Source organism: Blastomyces gilchristii (genome assembly GCF_000003855.2).
Source record: "Blastomyces gilchristii SLH14081 genomic scaffold supercont1.16, whole genome shotgun sequence".
NCBI lineage: Eukaryota > Fungi > Ascomycota > Eurotiomycetes > Onygenales > Ajellomycetaceae > Blastomyces > Blastomyces gilchristii.
In genome coordinates, this window is record NW_003101667.1 from 1630602 (window position 1) to 1650036 (window position 19435).

General features: G+C 41.6%; 4 protein-coding genes across 5 annotated transcripts; 3 read left to right on the plus strand and 1 right to left on the minus strand.

Moving 5' to 3' along the window:
- Positions 1-318: 318 nt before the first annotated feature.
- Positions 319-5935, minus strand: BDBG_06948 (WD repeat protein). The gene is made up of 3 exons (XM_002622784.2): positions 5355-5935; positions 2718-5273; positions 319-2656 (listed from the first exon to the last, which is right to left on the minus strand). Exons 1-3 carry the CDS (start codon positions 5492-5494, stop codon positions 934-936), a joined length of 4419 nt encoding a protein of 1472 aa, XP_002622830.1. The 5' UTR covers positions 5495-5935; the 3' UTR covers positions 319-933.
- Positions 5936-6123: 188 nt separating this feature from the next.
- Positions 6124-8256, plus strand: BDBG_06949. Of its 2 annotated transcripts, XM_031722853.1 has the most exons (5): positions 6152-6787; positions 6888-6953; positions 7049-7137; positions 7212-7343; positions 7559-8249. In XM_031722853.1, the coding sequence occupies exons 2-5, from the start codon at positions 6901-6903 to the stop codon at positions 7753-7755; spliced, it is 471 nt and encodes a 156-aa protein (XP_031579866.1). In that variant the 5' UTR covers positions 6152-6787; positions 6888-6900; the 3' UTR covers positions 7756-8249. The 2 variants fall into 2 exon arrangements, with proteins under 2 accessions (XP_002622831.1, XP_031579866.1); XM_002622785.2 differs by having other exon boundaries at positions 6124-6953; positions 7559-8256.
- Positions 8257-8796: 540 nt separating this feature from the next.
- BDBG_06950 (60S ribosomal protein L24) lies at positions 8797-10392 on the plus strand. Its single transcript, XM_002622786.2, has 3 exons — positions 8797-8944; positions 9157-9300; positions 9531-10392. The coding sequence occupies exons 1-3, from the start codon at positions 8894-8896 to the stop codon at positions 9816-9818; spliced, it is 483 nt and encodes a 160-aa protein (XP_002622832.1). The 5' UTR covers positions 8797-8893; the 3' UTR covers positions 9819-10392.
- A 144-nt stretch (positions 10393-10536) lies between these two features.
- On the plus strand, positions 10537-12111 carry BDBG_06951 (40S ribosomal protein S30). The gene is made up of 4 exons (XM_002622787.2): positions 10537-10622; positions 10798-10930; positions 11154-11258; positions 11376-12111. The coding sequence occupies exons 2-4, from the start codon at positions 10871-10873 to the stop codon at positions 11394-11396; spliced, it is 186 nt and encodes a 61-aa protein (XP_002622833.1). The 5' UTR covers positions 10537-10622; positions 10798-10870; the 3' UTR covers positions 11397-12111.
- Positions 12112-19435: the final 7324 nt, after the last annotated feature.

Sequence of the window (19435 nt, forward strand, 5' to 3'; positions counted from 1 at the left end):
ATGCTTAAATGAGATTTAAAGTCATTTAAAGTAATAAAAATAATTTAAATTGAGAAGTGAAAATCATGATCTCATTTGAAAAATGTGACAAGAGTAGACAGTAAGTCTCACTGGGACAGTATGGGACTACTATCTAATGTTAAAACTGTGTAATGGGATCAGTCGAATTGGTAATGGGACTATCAAAAAATCTGGTCCTGGTCCCAGACACGGTCACACGGTCAGTCTAATCTGTGGGACCTTTGGTTTGCATGTACTTCGTACGGACTTGGATTTACTCTCGTTGCCATTCCATGTTACCTCTTTATGGGGATATCCGCGGCGCCGTTTTAAAACTTTTCAGCTAGGCCGAGCAAGATGGGATGCGGCTTTTCTTGGAAAGCTAGGAGTTGTAGTAGACATAATATTCCAGGTCCTATTACAATTCAAATATTCTACGAGATATTTCTCGTGGCTGTTACCAGCTCGGTCAATGATCAATTAACCTTGAGGAATAGATTCTCCAAATATAAAACACGGTTAAACATATTGAGAGTTTTGAGCACACTTCGCTTCGCATAGTACGGAAACGGGGAGGAATTATGTGACTGGAGTAGTAGAAAACAAACAATAATGTTGCATTTAAATACTTAAAATCATCATGTACATGACCATCACAAATCATTATATATACACATTACATGGGCCCAGGACGAGGTCACTTATCTGGGATATCCTTTAGTTATTTCATAGGGTGAGAACCGAATGTGGATAACACCCACTAACGACCATCAGCGCTATACGGGGAATAGTAGATATGCTGGAAGCATGGGGGAAAAACACTAGTAAGAAATGTGAAGAAGAATTTGAATGGGTATTAATACGAAGAATATATCGATTAGGTGGGGCAATAGGGAAGGGTAGAGAGGAGCGGAATAAAATGACGCAGAAAAGTTAGAGTGTATCAACTCTTTCTAAGGCATTTTTTAGATCGCCACTCCTATTAGAAATGCGGGTGGCAGATTTCTTCGAGGCATGTTTCCTCTGATGGAGATCAAGATTAAGACCACGTGCAACTTGCGAGACAAAGGGTAAGCTAGTCCTGCTATCAAGATATGCATCTCCATCGTGTCTGGAGCCGTGATTGCTGGTGGTAACTCCTGTGCTACGCCGGCGATCTCGACGGGCAGGTTGCGATCGACTTCGATGCGACGAAGATTCCTTGACTGTAGAAGACTTTTTCTCTGGGGGTGATACATTCGGCGGCGATGGCATGGGGACCTTGATCACGACATGATCGGAGCAAATGCAGCCACAGCCGCTTGGGCAGAATGGAGTATCGGTCGACTTCTTTCCTGCGGCGAGGTGAGGGTGGGTTGCGAACCAGTTCTGGTGGCATTCGATACAGGTGATGTGCCCGCAATTTAAACACGGAGCAAACATTCCATCAATGACTTCGGCACAGATAACACATGACAACTTGGTAGGGATGGGCTGTGGTGGTTTGCATTGGGGGCATTGAATTGCAGGCGAATCTCCACGGCGCGTTTTACTCCTGCAGCTGTCTTTTACAATGCTAGACATTTCAAAGGCTGATATATGAAGAGCACATCCACATCTCGCGCAATTTCGTTGTATATCCAGACCTTGGTTGATCTCAAAAGGGTGTCTTTCTTGAGATCGAATCGAGGCTAGTGGCCTAGAATCACGTCTTGCGAAGTTTGATATTCGCTTATCATGATATTTCAGGCGTGATGAATGACACATGTCGGGGCAACCGCTAGAGGCGCCATCGATTTTAAGTACCTCCTTGCGCGTTATGGGCATATCCCAAACAAATAACAGGTTAGCATACGCAGCTCGATACGATTTGAAGAGTTGCCTGTGCTGCTGATCAAGCAGAGGTGAGTAATTATGGTTGTCACAATCGAACAAATGTTGATTTTTCATAACTATTTTCAACCCCTTTGGTGGTTTGGACTTGGGTGACGTTGGCCTTTCACTTTCAGAATCAGAAGGGGTTTGTGATGTCGCAGTAGTCGATGCCGTTAAGTGGTCCGGGATTGCGGATGCTGGTTTTCCGAAAATACCACCTGTAGTCCATCCACTGGGACCATTCACATGGAGGCTGCCTGCGGGGCTTGGTCGCTTCTTGCTACTATTACTTGGAGGTGATGAGGATCCTGAAGGTCCAAACGTAAAAGACCGGGAGAGCGAAGAAGCGAGCGTGGTGCCTAAGCCGGAAACGGAGCGTGGATTAGAATGACGATCTGGTGAACCCGACAAAGTTATAACTTGAGGCTGCGATTTTCGGCCCGAAGGTTGTCTGCTCAGTTGGATTCCTTGAGGGGGCGTGTTCCCAGTGGAGTATAGTGGTGGCGTATCTACTTGCCAATGTTCTGTTGAAGAGCAAGCAGAGCTTTGGGACACCGAAACGCCGTGGCTAGACGACTTGGATAATGGCGGGAGCTGCGATGTTGCTTGACATTTGTTACGGAAATTTCCTGTTGGTGAACTGTTATCTTCAGCTAGCGGTGGGTTGTGTACAATAACTGATGATCGTCTGACCCGGCGAAATCCCGATTGGCTTGCATCCATTCCAGACTTCGGTTCGTATAAAATGCATGAGAGCATTGCCAACATTTGAATGTCCCCTAACCGCTCGAAGTAGTTAAATCTACCCAAAATTAGCCACTGACACACAAGGTCGACTGACCGTCCTGGATGGGAAAACTTACAATGCTGGAATAAGCCAACCACGGCCAAGAGGATGCTCTCCCCATTTTACCTTGTCAGGCCGAGAACTGCTAGACGGCTTTATCCGCGTAAATTCATCGAGCCTCGAGTCTACAGCGCTATCTTTCCCTTTAATGTCACGCATGGCTTTTCGTGCAATCCCGACAACATCATCTCCAGGGATAGTATTCGAGGAAAGCTCATTTTGTAGCATTAACCTAACGAGACCCCAAACTCGAGCGAGATCAAAAATTCCCACGCCAGCTGCAACTGCCATATTATGCGCGCATATGTCCGGCGGGTTACCAAATACTTGATATTTCTCGGCGAGCTCCCGTTTGGCTGGTAAAAGGCCCTTTAGATCATAAATATGGATGATGTTATGTGAGTTGTCCGACGATGACTTCACGGTGCCAACTCCCGTCGTAGACTTCTGAGAGTTTTCAGTGGATCTTGAACGATAGAACCCCAAACTCCCACTTCTCCAAGTATTCGGGCCATGAAATTGAGGTGGGAGGTTTCCCAGAAGATCTGATGAGCCTGATGAGCTCGAGGACTCGACAGACGAATCATCTGAATAGTCAGAAACTCCATCATCCGTGATGGTGGCCCGGCCAGTCCCGACGCCACTAGAAGGCTTTGGGCCCGGTGAGCTTGTCTGCAATCGGCCAAAGGCTTCAAAAACTCTATCGCTTCTTGCAAGTCGCATATCACTAAGTCCCATGGAGCCCATGAACACTGTTGCCTTCTCCTTTTTGGGGAGGGAAAAGCACACAAGCCGGCCATCGTTGGTCCAGAACGCCCCACATGTTTTATATACCGGCACCATAACATTTGCATTAACTGGCCGGAGCATCTCAGAAGAGCTTAGGCCGAGTTGCGACGCTCGGAATTGCCCATTTTCTTCATCATCATCGCTGGATTCATCGCCATCTAGTAGATCTGGGGACTTCAACGCTTCGCCGAACTGACGTTTCACCAACGCCACGCTCTCCTCGACATTATGTTCGCCCAAAAGGTAGCGGATGGCTCCCTCGAGGGAGCCTCGCTTCTGAGCGAGATATGTCTCAGCGATAGTTCGTAACCCTGCCGTCATGGTCGACGCCAACTGGGCAGTGACTGAGCTAGTCTTTTGCACAGTATATACGGGGATCGAAGCTCGTGGGTAGTCAGGAGGGAATTTAATGTCGACCTTTATGAAAAGGTTACTGTTGTCGGGACCCCAAGGGCCATGCATTGAAACTGTCGTTTTGCGTTGCCCAACATTAACAGATTCGAAAGAAACCTTTGTGAACTTTTCCCCAACATGTGTAATTTCGTCTCCTAGTGTTTCCACCTCCCAACCTGATATCTTGACACCCCGCATCCAAGAAATAGGATTCATGTCAGCGCGTAGAGCGGACCGCCCTTGTACACCAACCACAGACCCCATCGTCCCCCCTCGGTTCCAGCTACGATAGTAAGGCATGGAGACACTACTGGGTCCAACTCCAACAGTCGATAGCGATCGATGGTGGCTGGATGTTTGATTTCCTAGAGGAATACCCTTTTGCTCGGCATTATCCTCTAGCGGTGGATCATCGCGGAACGTTTTATAGACAGCACCTTTTCGCGTCAGGTTTAGAGAGGGGTTGAAGGACTTTCCGATTTCGTATCCAACTCCCTCCAAAATCTCTGGGTTTACTCGATGCAATCGCAACTCCTTATCCGTGCCCCAGGACACAAGCTGGAATTCGCGATGATCTAAACCATCCACTACCGTCCCTCTCGATCTCCAGAGAAATTCCTTGACTTGACCCCTGTGACCAGGAAAGCTATGAACACGCGGAGGATCACCGCCATCATCACCTCTCTTCCGGCTATAAAGATGCAAATCACTATTTCCACGTTGCGGCATGACAAGAACGCCCCATCCGAATGGCGTGTTTCTAGCTCGCCAAACAGGAAACGGAGTGTGAATGACCTTTTCCGGAATATCTTCTGCAACCGAATAATCCCAAAACTTGATGGTTTTGTCCAACGAACAAGTCACCAATGCCTCTCGACGTGTCCGGTTCCAGTCAAGGCCGTAGATTTTCGTATTATGTGCCACGATCGTACGCAGTGGACGAGCACCCACTCGATCATCCCAAATCTGGAGGAACCTATCATGCGAGCTTGCAATAACGTGAGGGTCCTGTCGGTTCCATTTGACTTGGGTTGCACCAGCGAACCAGTCGGAAAATGATATCGCTGGCCTTGCTGGAGAGCGTAGGTCCCAGCAGTGAATAAAACTGTCCACGGCGCACGTAGCTAGGACATCGGGATGGTGGGCGGAAAAGTTAATATCTGTAATAGCTCGAGAATGTGCATGCAAAACGTATTCAATGGAGTTTTGTGTCGATTTCATTGCCAGGTTCCATACTAGAGCCTTTTGATTGGATGTGCTCACAACCCAGCTGTCTCGTGCGGCGAAAGGGGACCACTGGACGTCCGCTACTTCCCAGGGGGTATGGTGGGGGAGGTATCGCGGGGGGGAATAGGGACTATCCAGGTCAATAATATGGAGACCTTCTTTTCTATTACATCGACTATCAGCTATAATGGAAATATATACCATTTTCCAGCTACTTAAAAGAAAAAAAGACAAAAAAACCCACGAAGCGAGTACAACATCTCTGCCACATGGAGATATTGACATAGACCCAACCGGCTGCTCGACATGAAATGAGCTGTCTTCACCGAAGGTAGGGCTTTCATAGGCAGATGCCAGTGGCTTCAGAGCCATAGGACTCGACATATTGTCGAATATCTCTCTCCCTCGTTGCTCCCTGCAAAATTACTGCCACGGAGACAGGCAGTAGTAGATGATTTTTCCCCCCATATGGTGGGTGAATCAGGACCCATATAGGACGTCTGGCAGATGGTATGAGAGAAGCAAAAGAGCCTCTGCGCACATTAAACAACCCAGCTCTTGTGTCGAATAACTATTCACCACAGTATGCAGAATGCGCAACAAGGGTCGTGGCTGCGTGATTTCGTCATTTAGGAGGATGAAGACGTACAATATAGCTTCCCAATTATAGCAAGGAAACTCGGGAAACAGATAAATATAGAGAAAATACGGGGACAGTAATGCACCTAAACTAAGATATGAATTTCTCAAGCTCTTGACGGACTCATTCAACGAGCTGTAGTCAAAGATGCTTGGAGGTTTAAACGCGTGTGATATATCCTCCAAGATGAATAGTTACCACGTGATATGCTTAACTGGTTGTAGATGATCGAGGTACACTAATCTAGCCGCGCAGCATTCTATACGTGGTGGGTCACGTGGCCCCTATAGGGCATCCGGCCAATAGTAGATAGAGGCTTAGTTTGCGGTGAAAAGCGATATTTGCTCTGTATCATACGTTATATAACTGCAGCATTTAGTTAATGCAATTAATACTTTATGTTGAGGTTTCCCTACTAACTTATTTAGCCTTCAATCATCGTCACCGAATCCCTGGGTTTATAATTGAAAGATTGCTATTCTACATCCAGCCCAGCGTATTGCATACGAAATTTACACTTGAACCTAGCTAATTGCAAAAAGGCTGTAACACACCAAACAAGAGCATCACGCCCGACTAGAATAATGAGTAAATACTTCCACATTATCGGCGAAAAAGCATGAGCTGTAATCTGCTTATTAGCCACAGACTCACAGTTGCCTTTAAAGGGCCACGATCCATAGCTTGTCAGAGTTGTTGGCCATTATTATATTTGGGTACAATCAGATAACTTAACATAGTTAACTTACCCAGCACGGCACGGAACATCCCCTAGCCCGGCTCAGTTTATCCGACGACGTTGATATTGCAGATTGCGGGCCGCACGAGAGATTCAGAGCAAAAAACCCTTCTAGCATAACATCGACCCTGCAAGTTAAGGGAATAATAATCGATCAACTCTTCAGGCCTTCTGCGACCGTCTGACTTTGGATTTTTGCCTGGGAGCTGCGGTTGCTGTTTGCTTCCCCCTACCCCGCCAAACTCCAACCGAATTTTCCCAATCACCAGGCGCGTTGCTCTTCGTTTCGAGAAATATTGTCAGTAGCAGTAACCGGCTATTCTGCTTGCTTTTGTTTCATCCTTTACCGTGAAGAGAACTCCATTTTAATTTCTGGCCGCCCAAACGCGCCTGCACAGCAACTTGCCCGCGATGGATTTGCCCAAGAGAATAGTGAAGGAGACGCAGCGGTTGATGACTGAACCGTGAGTTATTTTACTTTCTAATAGAAAGTGTGCCTTTGCTCCTCTGGGTGACTAACTGCGATTTGTCTATTCCTCTTCTTGTTTCGTTCAAAAAGTGTTCCTGGTATCACTGCAAGCCCTAGGGAAGACAATCTCCGTCACTTTGACGTTACCCTCGAAGGACCAGCCGACTCACCTTATGAAGGTATGGGATATATCTAATCTATAGATAACTCCCTTACTATGAAGGCCTCCCGCCCGGGCTAACACGTAATTCAGGTGGAATCTTCAAGCTACAGCTGTTCCTACCGGAAGATTATCCCATGGCGCCTCCACAAGTTCTGTTCCAGACAAAGATATACCACCCAAACATCGACGGCATCGGAAGGGTTTGTCTTGATGTATTAAAGAGTATGGCAAAAACCTCCCCCTCCTTAGTAGCAGCATCAGAAGCGCACACACCACCACCACCATCATCATCATCACTGCTACTACTACTACTACTACTACTACTACTACTACTACTACTACTACTACTACTACTACTACTACTACTACTACTACTACTACTACTACTACTACTAGGAGTACTCTACAGTAACTAATCTCCTTACCTTGAACCATAGAAAACTGGTCCCCAGCTCTGCAAATCCGCACCATCCTCCTCTCGATCCAGGCATTACTTGGGGCCCCAAATGCCGAAGACCCGCTCGCGGAGGAAGTCGCGAAACACTGGAGAGAGAACCCAGCCGCTGCCATTGCGCAAGCAAAGGCAGATACGAAGCGCTATGCAATGCCAGAGGCAGCGGACAAGAAGCCATGATATAAAGAAACCGGGTTTGGCTAACAATATCATTTGAGTAAGAGGGTGATATCACTTTATTGATTTATTGATTGATTCGTTACGGACGATTCCTTTGCGTTTTTTACTTGTTTTGCGTCTTATTGGCTTTTGTTTTATATTGTCAGCGAGCCACCCTGCTCTTGTTCTTCGTTTTCTTTTTTCTTTGTTCATCGTTTAATGATTCGATACTCTTTCTTTTGATATTTGAGCGTTTGGGCTTTCATCTTCTGTTTCATTTCCATTTCTATAGTCATGTATTTTTTTTCAGGGTTGAAGATATAACCTGTGATGATTCAATGCCCGCTCGATAGAATACAGACTACGGCGCTCTCTTTTCGGGGAGCAACACGCGGTGCTTTCATATTTCCTAATTTCCTACACTCCAGTGAAACTACGAAGTGGACCAGAGCAGGGAAATGGGTTCATAGTTATGTCAGTTATTAGTTAATGAAGGTTCTGTTTCTTTTGCCGGATTGAAAACGAGAGTTTCATCTGCTCTCATTTCATAAACGATTCATTTTGAGCTTCTTGTTTCGGTTCCGTTCTACGTACCAAGTGTCTCAAGGCGATAGAATTAGCGAAGACGCTTTTCTAGTACTTCCAACTGCCATTCGTAAGCATTCGAAGACTTCTATGAAGAGTTCCGAGAGTTTCAATATGGAACGTAGAGTCTCCTCCAGGAGGTCAAAAGTGCGATTTAATACTCCAACAATGGAGGGAAAGGAAAGGATCATGTACCGACGTCCCGTAACTCATATCCAGTCATTCGGCACGCTATTCGAGCTCATGTAACACGAAAATACAGTAACTAGTAATAGACTCGACTGTGAAATTCATTCCTCGTCCCAGAAAATATAGAACAAACCCGCATTTGCTGAAAGTATTCCTGCAAGGAATTCGCATGGGTGTGGTTGAAGAGAACGAGGAAAGTTCGTTGGAGATATCGCGGAAGGGCAACCTAAGTCACGTGCCACACTTTAGCGAAAGCATCTCGCACCAACCAACCACCACAACCCAAAGCGTCCAAAGGCGTGCGTCGTAACGAGTTCAATTAATTAAATCCACGAAGTCATCCAACCTCGTCCACCCACCGGCTGCGCATCTCCACTCATCCAAGATGCGTACCTACGACGATACCTTCAGCGGCGAGAAGATTTACCCTGGCAAGGTATGTCGAAAAAATGAGATTGTCTTTTTTGGAAGATGTTGTGGGGGCTCTCGATATCAGAATGATCATCACACGCACGTTCTGGTTTGGGTTATGGAGGATTCCCTCCTATGCGCCGGAGTTTACATGGGAATTTAAATACGCGTTTGAATGTGTGGAGGAATACTGTGGAAAATACACCAAGCTGACATTTTTGGCTGTGATGTGTGCAGGGTAAACTCTTCGTCCGCGGCGACGGCAAAGTCTTCCGCTTCCAGAACGGCAAGACCGAATCCCTCTTCCTCCAACGCAAGAACCCTCGCCGAATCTCATGGACGACCCTCTACAGAAGACAACACAAGAAGGGTATCTCTGAAGTCAGTGGCATTTCCATCCTTTTCCCCTAGGGTTTTCAAGATGCGAAGGTTATGGTTGGGAAGGAGGATGTGTGGAGTAGCAGAAGATACATGGTCTGAGGATGAGGAAAAGAACGAAGGAAACATCACGGATGGATAGGAATGTTAAATTTTTGCAGATGGGGGATTGAACAAATTGGGACTTATGGGCTAACCAAGGGAAAAATTTTATCTTTCATCACCGCATATAGGAAGTTGCCAAGAAGCGTACTCGTCGCGCCGTCAAGTCCCAACGTGCCGTTGTCGGCGCCTCTCTAGACGTCATCAAAGAACGACGAAGCATGCGCCCCGAGGCCCGCCTCGCTGCCCGCCAACAGGCCATCAAGGAAGGAAAGGAGAAGAAGTCCGCTGCGGAGAGCAAGAAGAGAGCTGAGAAGGCTAAGGCCGCTACCAGCGCTGCCAGAGGCCAGGCCAGCAGAATCCAAAGCAAGCAAGGTGCTAAGGGTTCTGCTCCCAAGGTTGCTGCTAAGTCTCGTTAAGATTTTGGGATTTAGTGGTGGCGCCTGGGGTGGTTTTCGTGAGGCGGAAGGGAAATGGTGCAATTTATGAATATCAGTGTGCGGGAGCCTCCTATGATTTTAGCAACTGGGGATGTATATTCCTTTGTATTGGAACCCTGTGAGACACAGATTAGTCTTCTACTATGGGAGGTTTTGCGCGCAATGATTTTCCGTTTGCAAAAATGGATTCTTGCTGGATTTCTTTCTTGTTTTCTTTTACGCTTTTAATGTCCTGTGGTTTCTAGCTAAAAAGAAAGAGCTCGGTTTCGCAGTTTGTTTACCCAGCCCATTCTCACTCCATTTGACATTGCATGGTTATGGCAAGACGATCCCAAACTGGCTTCTTGCGGTTCTTGGAGTCGTAACGCCAGCGATGCTTTATGAGGAACACCTTATAGGCGCAGCAAGTGTGCTGATAGCTTAGGAGGTGGCACCACAATCCCTAGGCTATCCGCAGTACATGTCCCGCTCATTAGAATCTAAATCACCATAACTTAATACTTCATATAGTCTATTAATCCCTCAAGTGAGCGAAACCGCAATTCGGTGTCAGTATCGTCTTCTAGAGCTGCATAGACTCTCCGTCATCAGGCTCGGAGTAACCAGACCTGAGATATTCCAAAATAAGCAATAGGGCACTGCCCTAATAAACATCAGCCTCCAAGTCTTGGCACTCGCTAATTTTTGACATCGCCAACTTCAAGTCACACAGAAGAGCTTGAAGCGGTTGAACGGCAAACCACGACAACGACAAACGACAAGAGGATCGGATCCCGAGCGACTGTAAGTAGCTCCTCTTTCTTCTCCCTATCTAGTCCCTCCTTCCCAGCACCGCAAAGAGACACCTAGAAGGCCTTCTACTATTTCTCTCTTCCCCTAGTCGCCACACCTCGCTAAATACGGCGAGCCGGAGAAGACAAACGCTAACTGGGGTCTCATCAACCCAACTTCATTTCAGCCTCCAGCACAGTCATTAACACCTTCGTCGACGACATCCTCCGAAACCTCATCTCCATCTCCTATCGCGCATCATGGGTAAAGTTCACGGATCCCTCGCCCGTGCGGGTAAAGTCAAGTCTCAGACCCCCAAGGTCAGTTTTTCGCCCATTCATTTTTTTCGCACCCAGCTATGGTCTTCGGACAGCGGTGTTCCCTCGTCTCGTTGAAAATCGTTCTGTCCGTCCGGCGAATCCTGAGATTCCGAGATGGATCGCGATATATGGGAGGGGAATACTGGAGACACGTGGAGGGATATGGAAGATAGGGAGGCAAGAGCCACTTTTGGACTGACTTGGAGTACTTTTATGGACATAGGTCGAGCCTCAAGAGAAGAAGAAGTCCCCCAAGGGTCGCGCCAAGAAGCGCCTGCAATACACCAGACGATTCGTCAACGTCACCATGACCGGTGGAAAGCGAAAGGTGCGTCCTTTAGAGCCCTTATACCAATCTGATAAGGGGAAAGGAACCCCCCAACCAGGGCTATCTACTGCGAAGGAGCCTGGAACTAACAATATGACTAATTTCTCGTCCCTCTAGATGACCCCACCTACCTCATAAACGCATTTCTTACGGTTTTTCTTGCTCTGTTGTGTTACGTTTTATGCGTTGGGAATCATGTATCTCCTTTAAAACCGGCCGGAATGAGAATTGAAAATATGGATGACGAACGAACGAGCCCACGGAGCTATTTTCACGATCAGTTTCGCGATGCCCTATTGCCCTCATTCGCAACGTGGTGGAAGAGTAGGACCGAATGGGGGGAGAGATGTGTGTATTCATGAACACAATAACAGGCGACCCAGTGAAGTCGGGGAAGAGGACTAAACGGGCCTAGTTACAATACCTCTCAGCACATTTGTGTAACCATTTCTGAACATATATTTTACTCTTGTGTCGGGTACTTCGGAAATTCAATTTTCAATTTTTTTTTCTCCTTTGCGCCTGGTTTCTTGGTGTTGACTCAGTAATATTTTCCGGCCTCGACCTTTGTGATGCCAAAGAGGCTAGCTGGGTACGGAGTATCTTGTATTGAGTGATGTTTTTAGCGGCTTCATCCCGATCGCAGTACGCAATCTACACCTCGAATTTGTTTTGCGGATTTTATGCCTTCATAATCGCTACCTTCTACATTTGAGTATTCTTTTTAGAGGATCCGTTGATAGACTCTCGTCTGGTTCCAAACCCGGACCTGCGATGCTAAGAGCTCTGAACCTCATTAAGAGCATCGTTGTTCTATGTACAGTACATATCTGCTGATTACATCCTCTTCCGCTTCATATTTTACTTCCTCATTTTATTATGTTGTTCATCTCTCACCATCATCTCAACCCAGTTTCCTAGTGCGAAGGTGGAGAAGGTTGTAAGTTCTAGTCTGCAGGTAATATTTAAACTATTTATAAAGAGCCCTCAGGGGCAAGGCTTATGTAGGACCAACCCCCTTTCAGCTATTTAGATGATCAGGACACCATTTCCCCTAGAATGTCGCAGCTTCAGATTTGTTCATTCTTTCCTACTATATCGCGATGAGTGCAAACAATAAATGAGGATTACACCACCTTGGCTAACTTGTTCAGAAGGTCTTCACTCAAAATCCTCTCGTTTCATTGGCAAGCTAGCGTGCGCAGCAATATCTTGTTGATTCCCCTCTCGCGCACTCATTATTATTATCCCTTTGTTGGTTAAAGCACAACTTCAACCCGATTTGTGTCCCGCCTTCGACCTGATTGACGTCTGCTTTATTTTGCTCAGCACAGCCTTGCCCTTTCTCCGTGCCACAAAAGGCACATTTGCCAATAACTGAGCGCCCGGGAGCGTTGGGTAGCAAAGCTTACGCCCACCCTTACTAGGCAATCACTCGATGTTAAAGCTATTAGAGCTTTGTATGATTGGGGACAGCGGGCGAATATATACGCTGATGTGCGATCTTGTAGGCAAAAAGCTGCTATCGCAAGATCTCTCCTCACACGAAGAGGGCGTCAGGCCAATTTCCAGGCTAAGCAATGACAACATATTCGGCCTCTTTCCATGCAATATTTGTGGCCCTGCCTATCCCATTCTGGGACGAGGATAGAAAGATTGGCCCTTCGATCTTTTTATTTGCTCACCTGCCCGTGATGCGGAGGGAATTCGAGATGCCACTGGTACAGATCCATCTCCTTGTGAAGCTTCTGAGTTAGCCCACCTCAGATGCTCTGGAAGATGACTGTCGGCGACGCAATGAGGGGGTGGAGGCGATGAGACAACTTCCTCGATCCCATACAAGGACGGCCGAAGCGAACGATGCTGCCCGAGGATGCTCCCCACGGGGATGCCCCGCCCCAAATTTCAGTAGCAAAAAGCAATCGTGCTCGAGTCTTGTGCGCGGTGCATGATACCGACTCGACCTTTTTCGCTGCGAACCAATCATTATTTCATGCAACATGCGTTGTAGCCTGCCAAGATGACAATATCCTTGTGATACGCGATACACCGAGCGACCTCAAGTTCGCTATCCATCCCTATATCAAGATGGATACGGGAACTTCATGAGTCACCCATTTACAAACATAGCAGGGACCTACCACCCTTGCGACATAAGTGTACTACTTTATGCCCTTTTCCATGAATCTGTGGGAGATGTTGAGCTCTTGAGGAGGGTGTTGACTTTTAGTGCAAACAAAATGGGCCAAGAAATTAGTCCCAAGTGATAGCTGACATGCGGAATAATTAACCGCGGAGGATGAAAGCAAATGTTGGTGACCCCCGGGAAGTATCTCAGAAGTGGATCTTGCTTGCCTACGCTGTAACCAAGGGTCCAGCACTTATAAATTGATTAAATTCGTTAAGAAAACAAAACTGGGAATGCTGCAACTGGACTGGGCAATCGAGTGTGCATTAATCCAGTCTAAATCAGCATATCCTGCAACAAGTCGCCATCGAATATCTAGACATGGCTAAAAGTGACCGCTCCTCTACTGGCTAAGCCGATGGCACACGCGTCTCAAATAGGCACGTTCCTTGGTCAATCTCGTCGATGAACATGTTTGGCATGTCTCATTCCGGACCAGCTTGGCCAACCAGTATTTCGTGGGCTTGCTCTCTACTGTGGACCCCCTCCCATCCGCCTTGCTCCTTGCCGTAGAAAAACCAACTTTTCCATGCAAAAAAAATGCCCGCCCAGTGGCCTCAAATACATTGTAGTAATTCATGAATTGTGATAGTCAAATATATATGTATATATTATTTCTGACATTGATTACAACTTGCACAATAATTTTTGAAAACTAAAAATTATTTTCAATTATTATTAATGTAACAAACTAATATAAAAAAGAAAATAAAAATAAAAAGAAAAAACTTTTTCTACTCATTACTTTTTTTTCTCTTCTTTCTTCTCTTTCTTCTCATGTTTTTTATTTATCTTCTTATTATTCTTCACAATTCACTTTGTATTCTTATTCTTCTTCTTCTGTAAGAGGTCTACACTGAATAGATCAGTATAATATATAGGTCTTATTAGACTGACCGTGTGACCGTGTCTGAGACCAGGACCAGATTTTTTGATAGTTGCATTACCAATTCAACCGATCCCATTACACAGTTTTAACATTTAATAGTAGTCTCATACTGTCTCAGTGGGACTTACTGTCTACTCTTGTCACATTTTTCAAATGAGATCATGATTTTCACTTCTCAATTTAAATTATTTTTATTGCTTTAAATAACTTTAAATCTCATTTGAGTGTTATCAAAAAGTGTTACTTTTTAAAAAATTAAAAATAGTCTAAAAAAAACCTTAAAATGTCTAAAAATAGTAACTTTATGCTAAGAATGAGACTAAATAAGATCAAATGAGATCACTTTCTCATTTTTTTCAAGTCATGATTTCATTTTAAGATCTTATATATGATCACTTTGCATGTTTTTTTAATGACTAGTCCCAGCGGGATTCACACCAAGAAATGTATGAGATCAGATCAAATGAGATCAAATGTGAAATTCATGATCTCAGCGGCCAGTCTAGGTCTTATAATATAAAAAGTGAAAAAATGTTAAAGAAGAAAAAGAAAGAGAAAGTGTGAGAATCAGTGATTAAAGTGAATATTTTATACATGTATATAGTGATGTACACAGTGAAGCTTCAGAGTGAAAGAATAGAAATTTCATGAGTTTTTCAGCTGAGAATTAGCAATTAAGAATGACTGAGAATCAGAGCTTTCAGCAGAATCTGTAAAGTGTAATGAAATGATCTATATAATTGATTAGATGCAGTCTGTTATATTAGTTCTCTTTTTTTCTAATTATATATAGTTCTTATCAGTCAAGAGCTGCAGTCTCAGATAACATGAAACTTGAAGTTCAGATTAGATAATTATAGTCAACTCATTTTATAAAATATTATCAGCTGTGATCACAGAGTCTCTTATTAAGAATATTCTTAATCTCTTACTTAAGTTTATTATCTTCTTTCATAATCTCTGACAGCTGTCAGTTAGAAGTTAGTTGAGAAGAAAATAAGTCAGTAATAATATAGTAAAACAAGCTTGTATAAAATATATTATAAATATCTGACAGAGTATTAAAATAGTAGTTATAACTATCTAGAACTTCTATCACTATGTATTATATATAATAATAATTCAATATATAAGATTAGTATATAATCTATATATTTCTAAGATTTAATTATATAAGATCTTTTATCTTATACTGCTCTGTAAAATCTTATCAGATATTAACTTAATCTTCTTAATCTTATTTAATACTTATTATAAAGACTTCTGCTCAGTTACAGATATCTTAGAGCTTTATTACTATATTATTAGTGATTTAAATTAAACTGTAGAAGTTCAGTATAAACTGTGTAATCTCTAAAAGATTTAATATCTTTATATAATAACTGTATATAAGAAAGAACAGTGTAAGAAGCCTACACTGAATAAATCAGTATAATATATAGATCTTATATAACAAAGTGAAAGATGTTAGAGAAGAAAAGAAAGAGAAAGTACTGAAATCAGTGATTAAAGTGAATATTTATATGTGTACACAGTGAAGCTTCAGAGTGAAAGAATAGAAATTTCATGAGTTTTTCAACTGAGAATCAGTGACTGAGAATCAGAGCTTATAGCAGAATCTGTGAAGTGTAATAAAATAGTCTATATAATTGATCAGATGCAGTCTGTTATATTAATCTCTTCTTTTCAGAAGTAATATAGAGTTGTGAGTGTGTAGTTCTCATCAGTCAAGAGCTGCTATTTTGAATAACACAGAGCTCAGAGTTCAGATCAGGTGATTATAGCTAACTTATTTCACAAGATATTATCAGCTGCAGTCACAGAGTCTCTTATCAAGAATATCTTCAATCTCTTATTCAAGTTCATTATCTTCTTCTATGATTTCTGACAGCTGTCAGTTAAAAGTCAGTTGAGAAGAGAACAGATCAGTGACAGTGTGACAGAGTAAGCTTATATAAAAGACATTATAAATCTCTGATAATGTGTTAAGATAGTAGTTATAACTGTCTAGAACTTCTATCACTTTATACTTTGTATAATAGTAATTCAGTGTGTGAGATGAATATATAATCTGTATATTCTTAAGATTCAACTATATCAGATCTTCTATCTTATATTACTCAGCAGAGTCTTAGTAAACATTGATTCAGTTCTCTTAATTTTATTTAGTACTTATTATAAAGACTTCTGCTTAGTTACAGACATCTCAGAGCTTTATTACTATATTATCAGTGATCTGAATTAGACTGCAGAGGTTCAGTGTGAACTGTGTAATCTCTAGAAGATTTAACACTTTCATGTAATAATCATATATAAGAAAGAACAGATATATATCTGTTGAGACAGCATCTCAATCATTGATAGTGATCTCTGTATATAGAAGAAGATCATGTCAATCATCTTATAAGTAATTACAGAACTTATAAAGATAATTCTTTACAGTCTGAATTATCTGTTCTAATACATCATCAGTCTCAGAGTGATAGATAGTTAATAAACAGTGTATAATCTTAAAAACTTGATAGATTCTTGTTCAGAGAGTGCTTATGAATTGATAGCTCTGATTCAATACTATAAATCTCAGTAATTCATACATTCAATAGAACAGGCTCTGTAGAAAAGCTTCAGTGACTTATTCAGTATTTATCTTATTATAAGATTTCAATATTACACTCTTACTTAATTAATTTATAATAATCAGAATATTTCTATAACTCTTACTCTCAGAGAGATTAATAGTGAAGTTAATTATCACATCTTATCAGATTCTATCAGAGATATTAAGCAGTTTCAGCAGGTCTTTTCTACAGTTCTTTCATAAGATGATAAAGAAATAATAGTTACAGTTTCAGATGAAATATCTGATACTGTTTAATATCTCAGATTAGTAGAACTCTTAAGAGATTATTTAATACAGTTATTCATAATCTGAATAACTGATTATATAAGAATTATACATCTCTTATATTATCTGAGTGTGTAAGAGTTTAAAATAAGAGACTTAATATTATTCACAGAATTACAGAGTATTATTGTCATTAATTAAGCATTCTGAGATGTCAATTCTTATACATAGTTCTGAGAAGAATCAGAGTACTTCTTGATATACTGCTTCAGTGAGTGTTTGAAGAAGTTCATCAGTTTGAGCTGTTATATATCATAATTTATTTAGTGTAGAAGAAGTGAAGATATCAGTATCAGTATCAGTTCAGAGAGAGAGTATTCTAATCAGAGAAGTGTATATAGTGTCATGAGTTATTTCATATTGATTAATTAATATCTTCAGATCTAAGAGTTAGTGTTCTCAGTTCATCTAACAGATGTCTGTTATATTGAAAGACATATCTTGCTCTTATTATAAGAGAGCATCTGTCATTGAGTTCTGACTGCTAGAACAGTAGTGTATTATAAAATGAAAGCAGCTTAAGAACTCAGATCATTACATCTGTTATTTAATAAGTTTATAGATAGTAGTGAAGTGCTTGAGATTCTTATAATCTGTGATTATCTCAAATTCAGAGATACATTGAAGTTCAGAGTCTCATTCTTCTAGATAGTGTATAATTGTAAGAAGTTTCTTATCATAGATCTTATAATTGCATTCAGCAGAACTCAGTTTCTTAGACATGAAGATGTATAATTATAAGACATCTTTATTATTATATTATAATATAGCTTCTTCTATGACATAGTCAGAGAAATCAGCTTCAATAACTATCTCATGATCAGAATTGAATATTATCAGCAGAGAGGTATTAATAAATATCTTCTTTATTTGTATAAATGTAGCTTCAGTGTCTGCTAATCATTGAAATACTGAGTCTTTCTTAGTGAGTTCTGTAAGTAATCTTATAATATTTGAGAAGTTCTGTATAAATCACTGATAGAAGTTAGTAAATCTGATAAAGCTTTATACATCTTTCGCAGTGCACAGAGCCTCTCATTCAAGAATAGTAGAGATCTTCTCAGAATTCATTCAGATTCTCTTACCAGCTTCTATGATAAAGCTTAGATATTTTGTACTTTTAATCTCAAAATTATATTTATCTATATTTATCAGTAGTTCTGCTTTCTGTAGTTGTTGTAATATCTTTTATACATATTCTTGATATTCTTTCTTGAACTCATCAGTGAAGATGAGAATGTTATTAAGATACACAGATACAAATTTATCAAGAAAATCTCAGAGTGCTCAGTTAATATACTTCTGAAATGTACTGAGAGTATTAATCAGTTCAAAGAGTGTGACTACTCATTCAAAGAGATTATATCATGTTTGAAATACTGTAAGTCACTCATCTTCTTCAGTGATATGAATCTTATGAAATGTGATGATGATATCTAACTTTGTAAATTATTAAGCTTGTTTAATACAAGCTAGAGTTTCATTGATAAGAGATAAAGAATAACAGTTCTTCTTTGTCAATCTGTTCAGTTCTCAATAGTTCACACAGAATCAGAGTTCTTCACCTGGTTTCTTTGTAAAGAGAATAGAGACTGTGATGAAAGAGTTACTAATGTATATGAATTCTTTATTCAACAGATCATTGAATGTCTTTCAAAGAAAAAGAAGTTTATCTCAGAACATGTTATAAAGAAGATCTCATGATGATTTAGAGTCTTTATCATTCTTCTTTTCTAACTTAATACTGTGATTCACTTCTGAGCCTTGTAAGAGAGATATATTTATAATATTATCTTATTAAAAGATATCTAGATATTTATGATATTATTGAGAGAGTTTCATGTAAGAATCTATTATTATGACACAGAATAACTTTTCTAGAGTCTTTTTAATATTGATCAGACTGATGAAGTAGATTATCACATGATTCTGCTATCAGTAATCTTGTCAGTGATTCTGTCAGCAACTTCTTTTTCAGAGTATTTTATACACATTGACAGAGATCTGTGTCAGATTCATGATTTTATAAATATCATCTTCATAAATTTTAGCATTGTTAGAGAATATTAAGCTTCTGTTCTGAGTATTCAGTAAGATGCCTTGTTCAAATAGTCTGATAAGTTCTAATATAAGATTATAATCAAGATTATCAACTTCATATGCATAGACATCTTTATATTGATGTTCTCTGACAT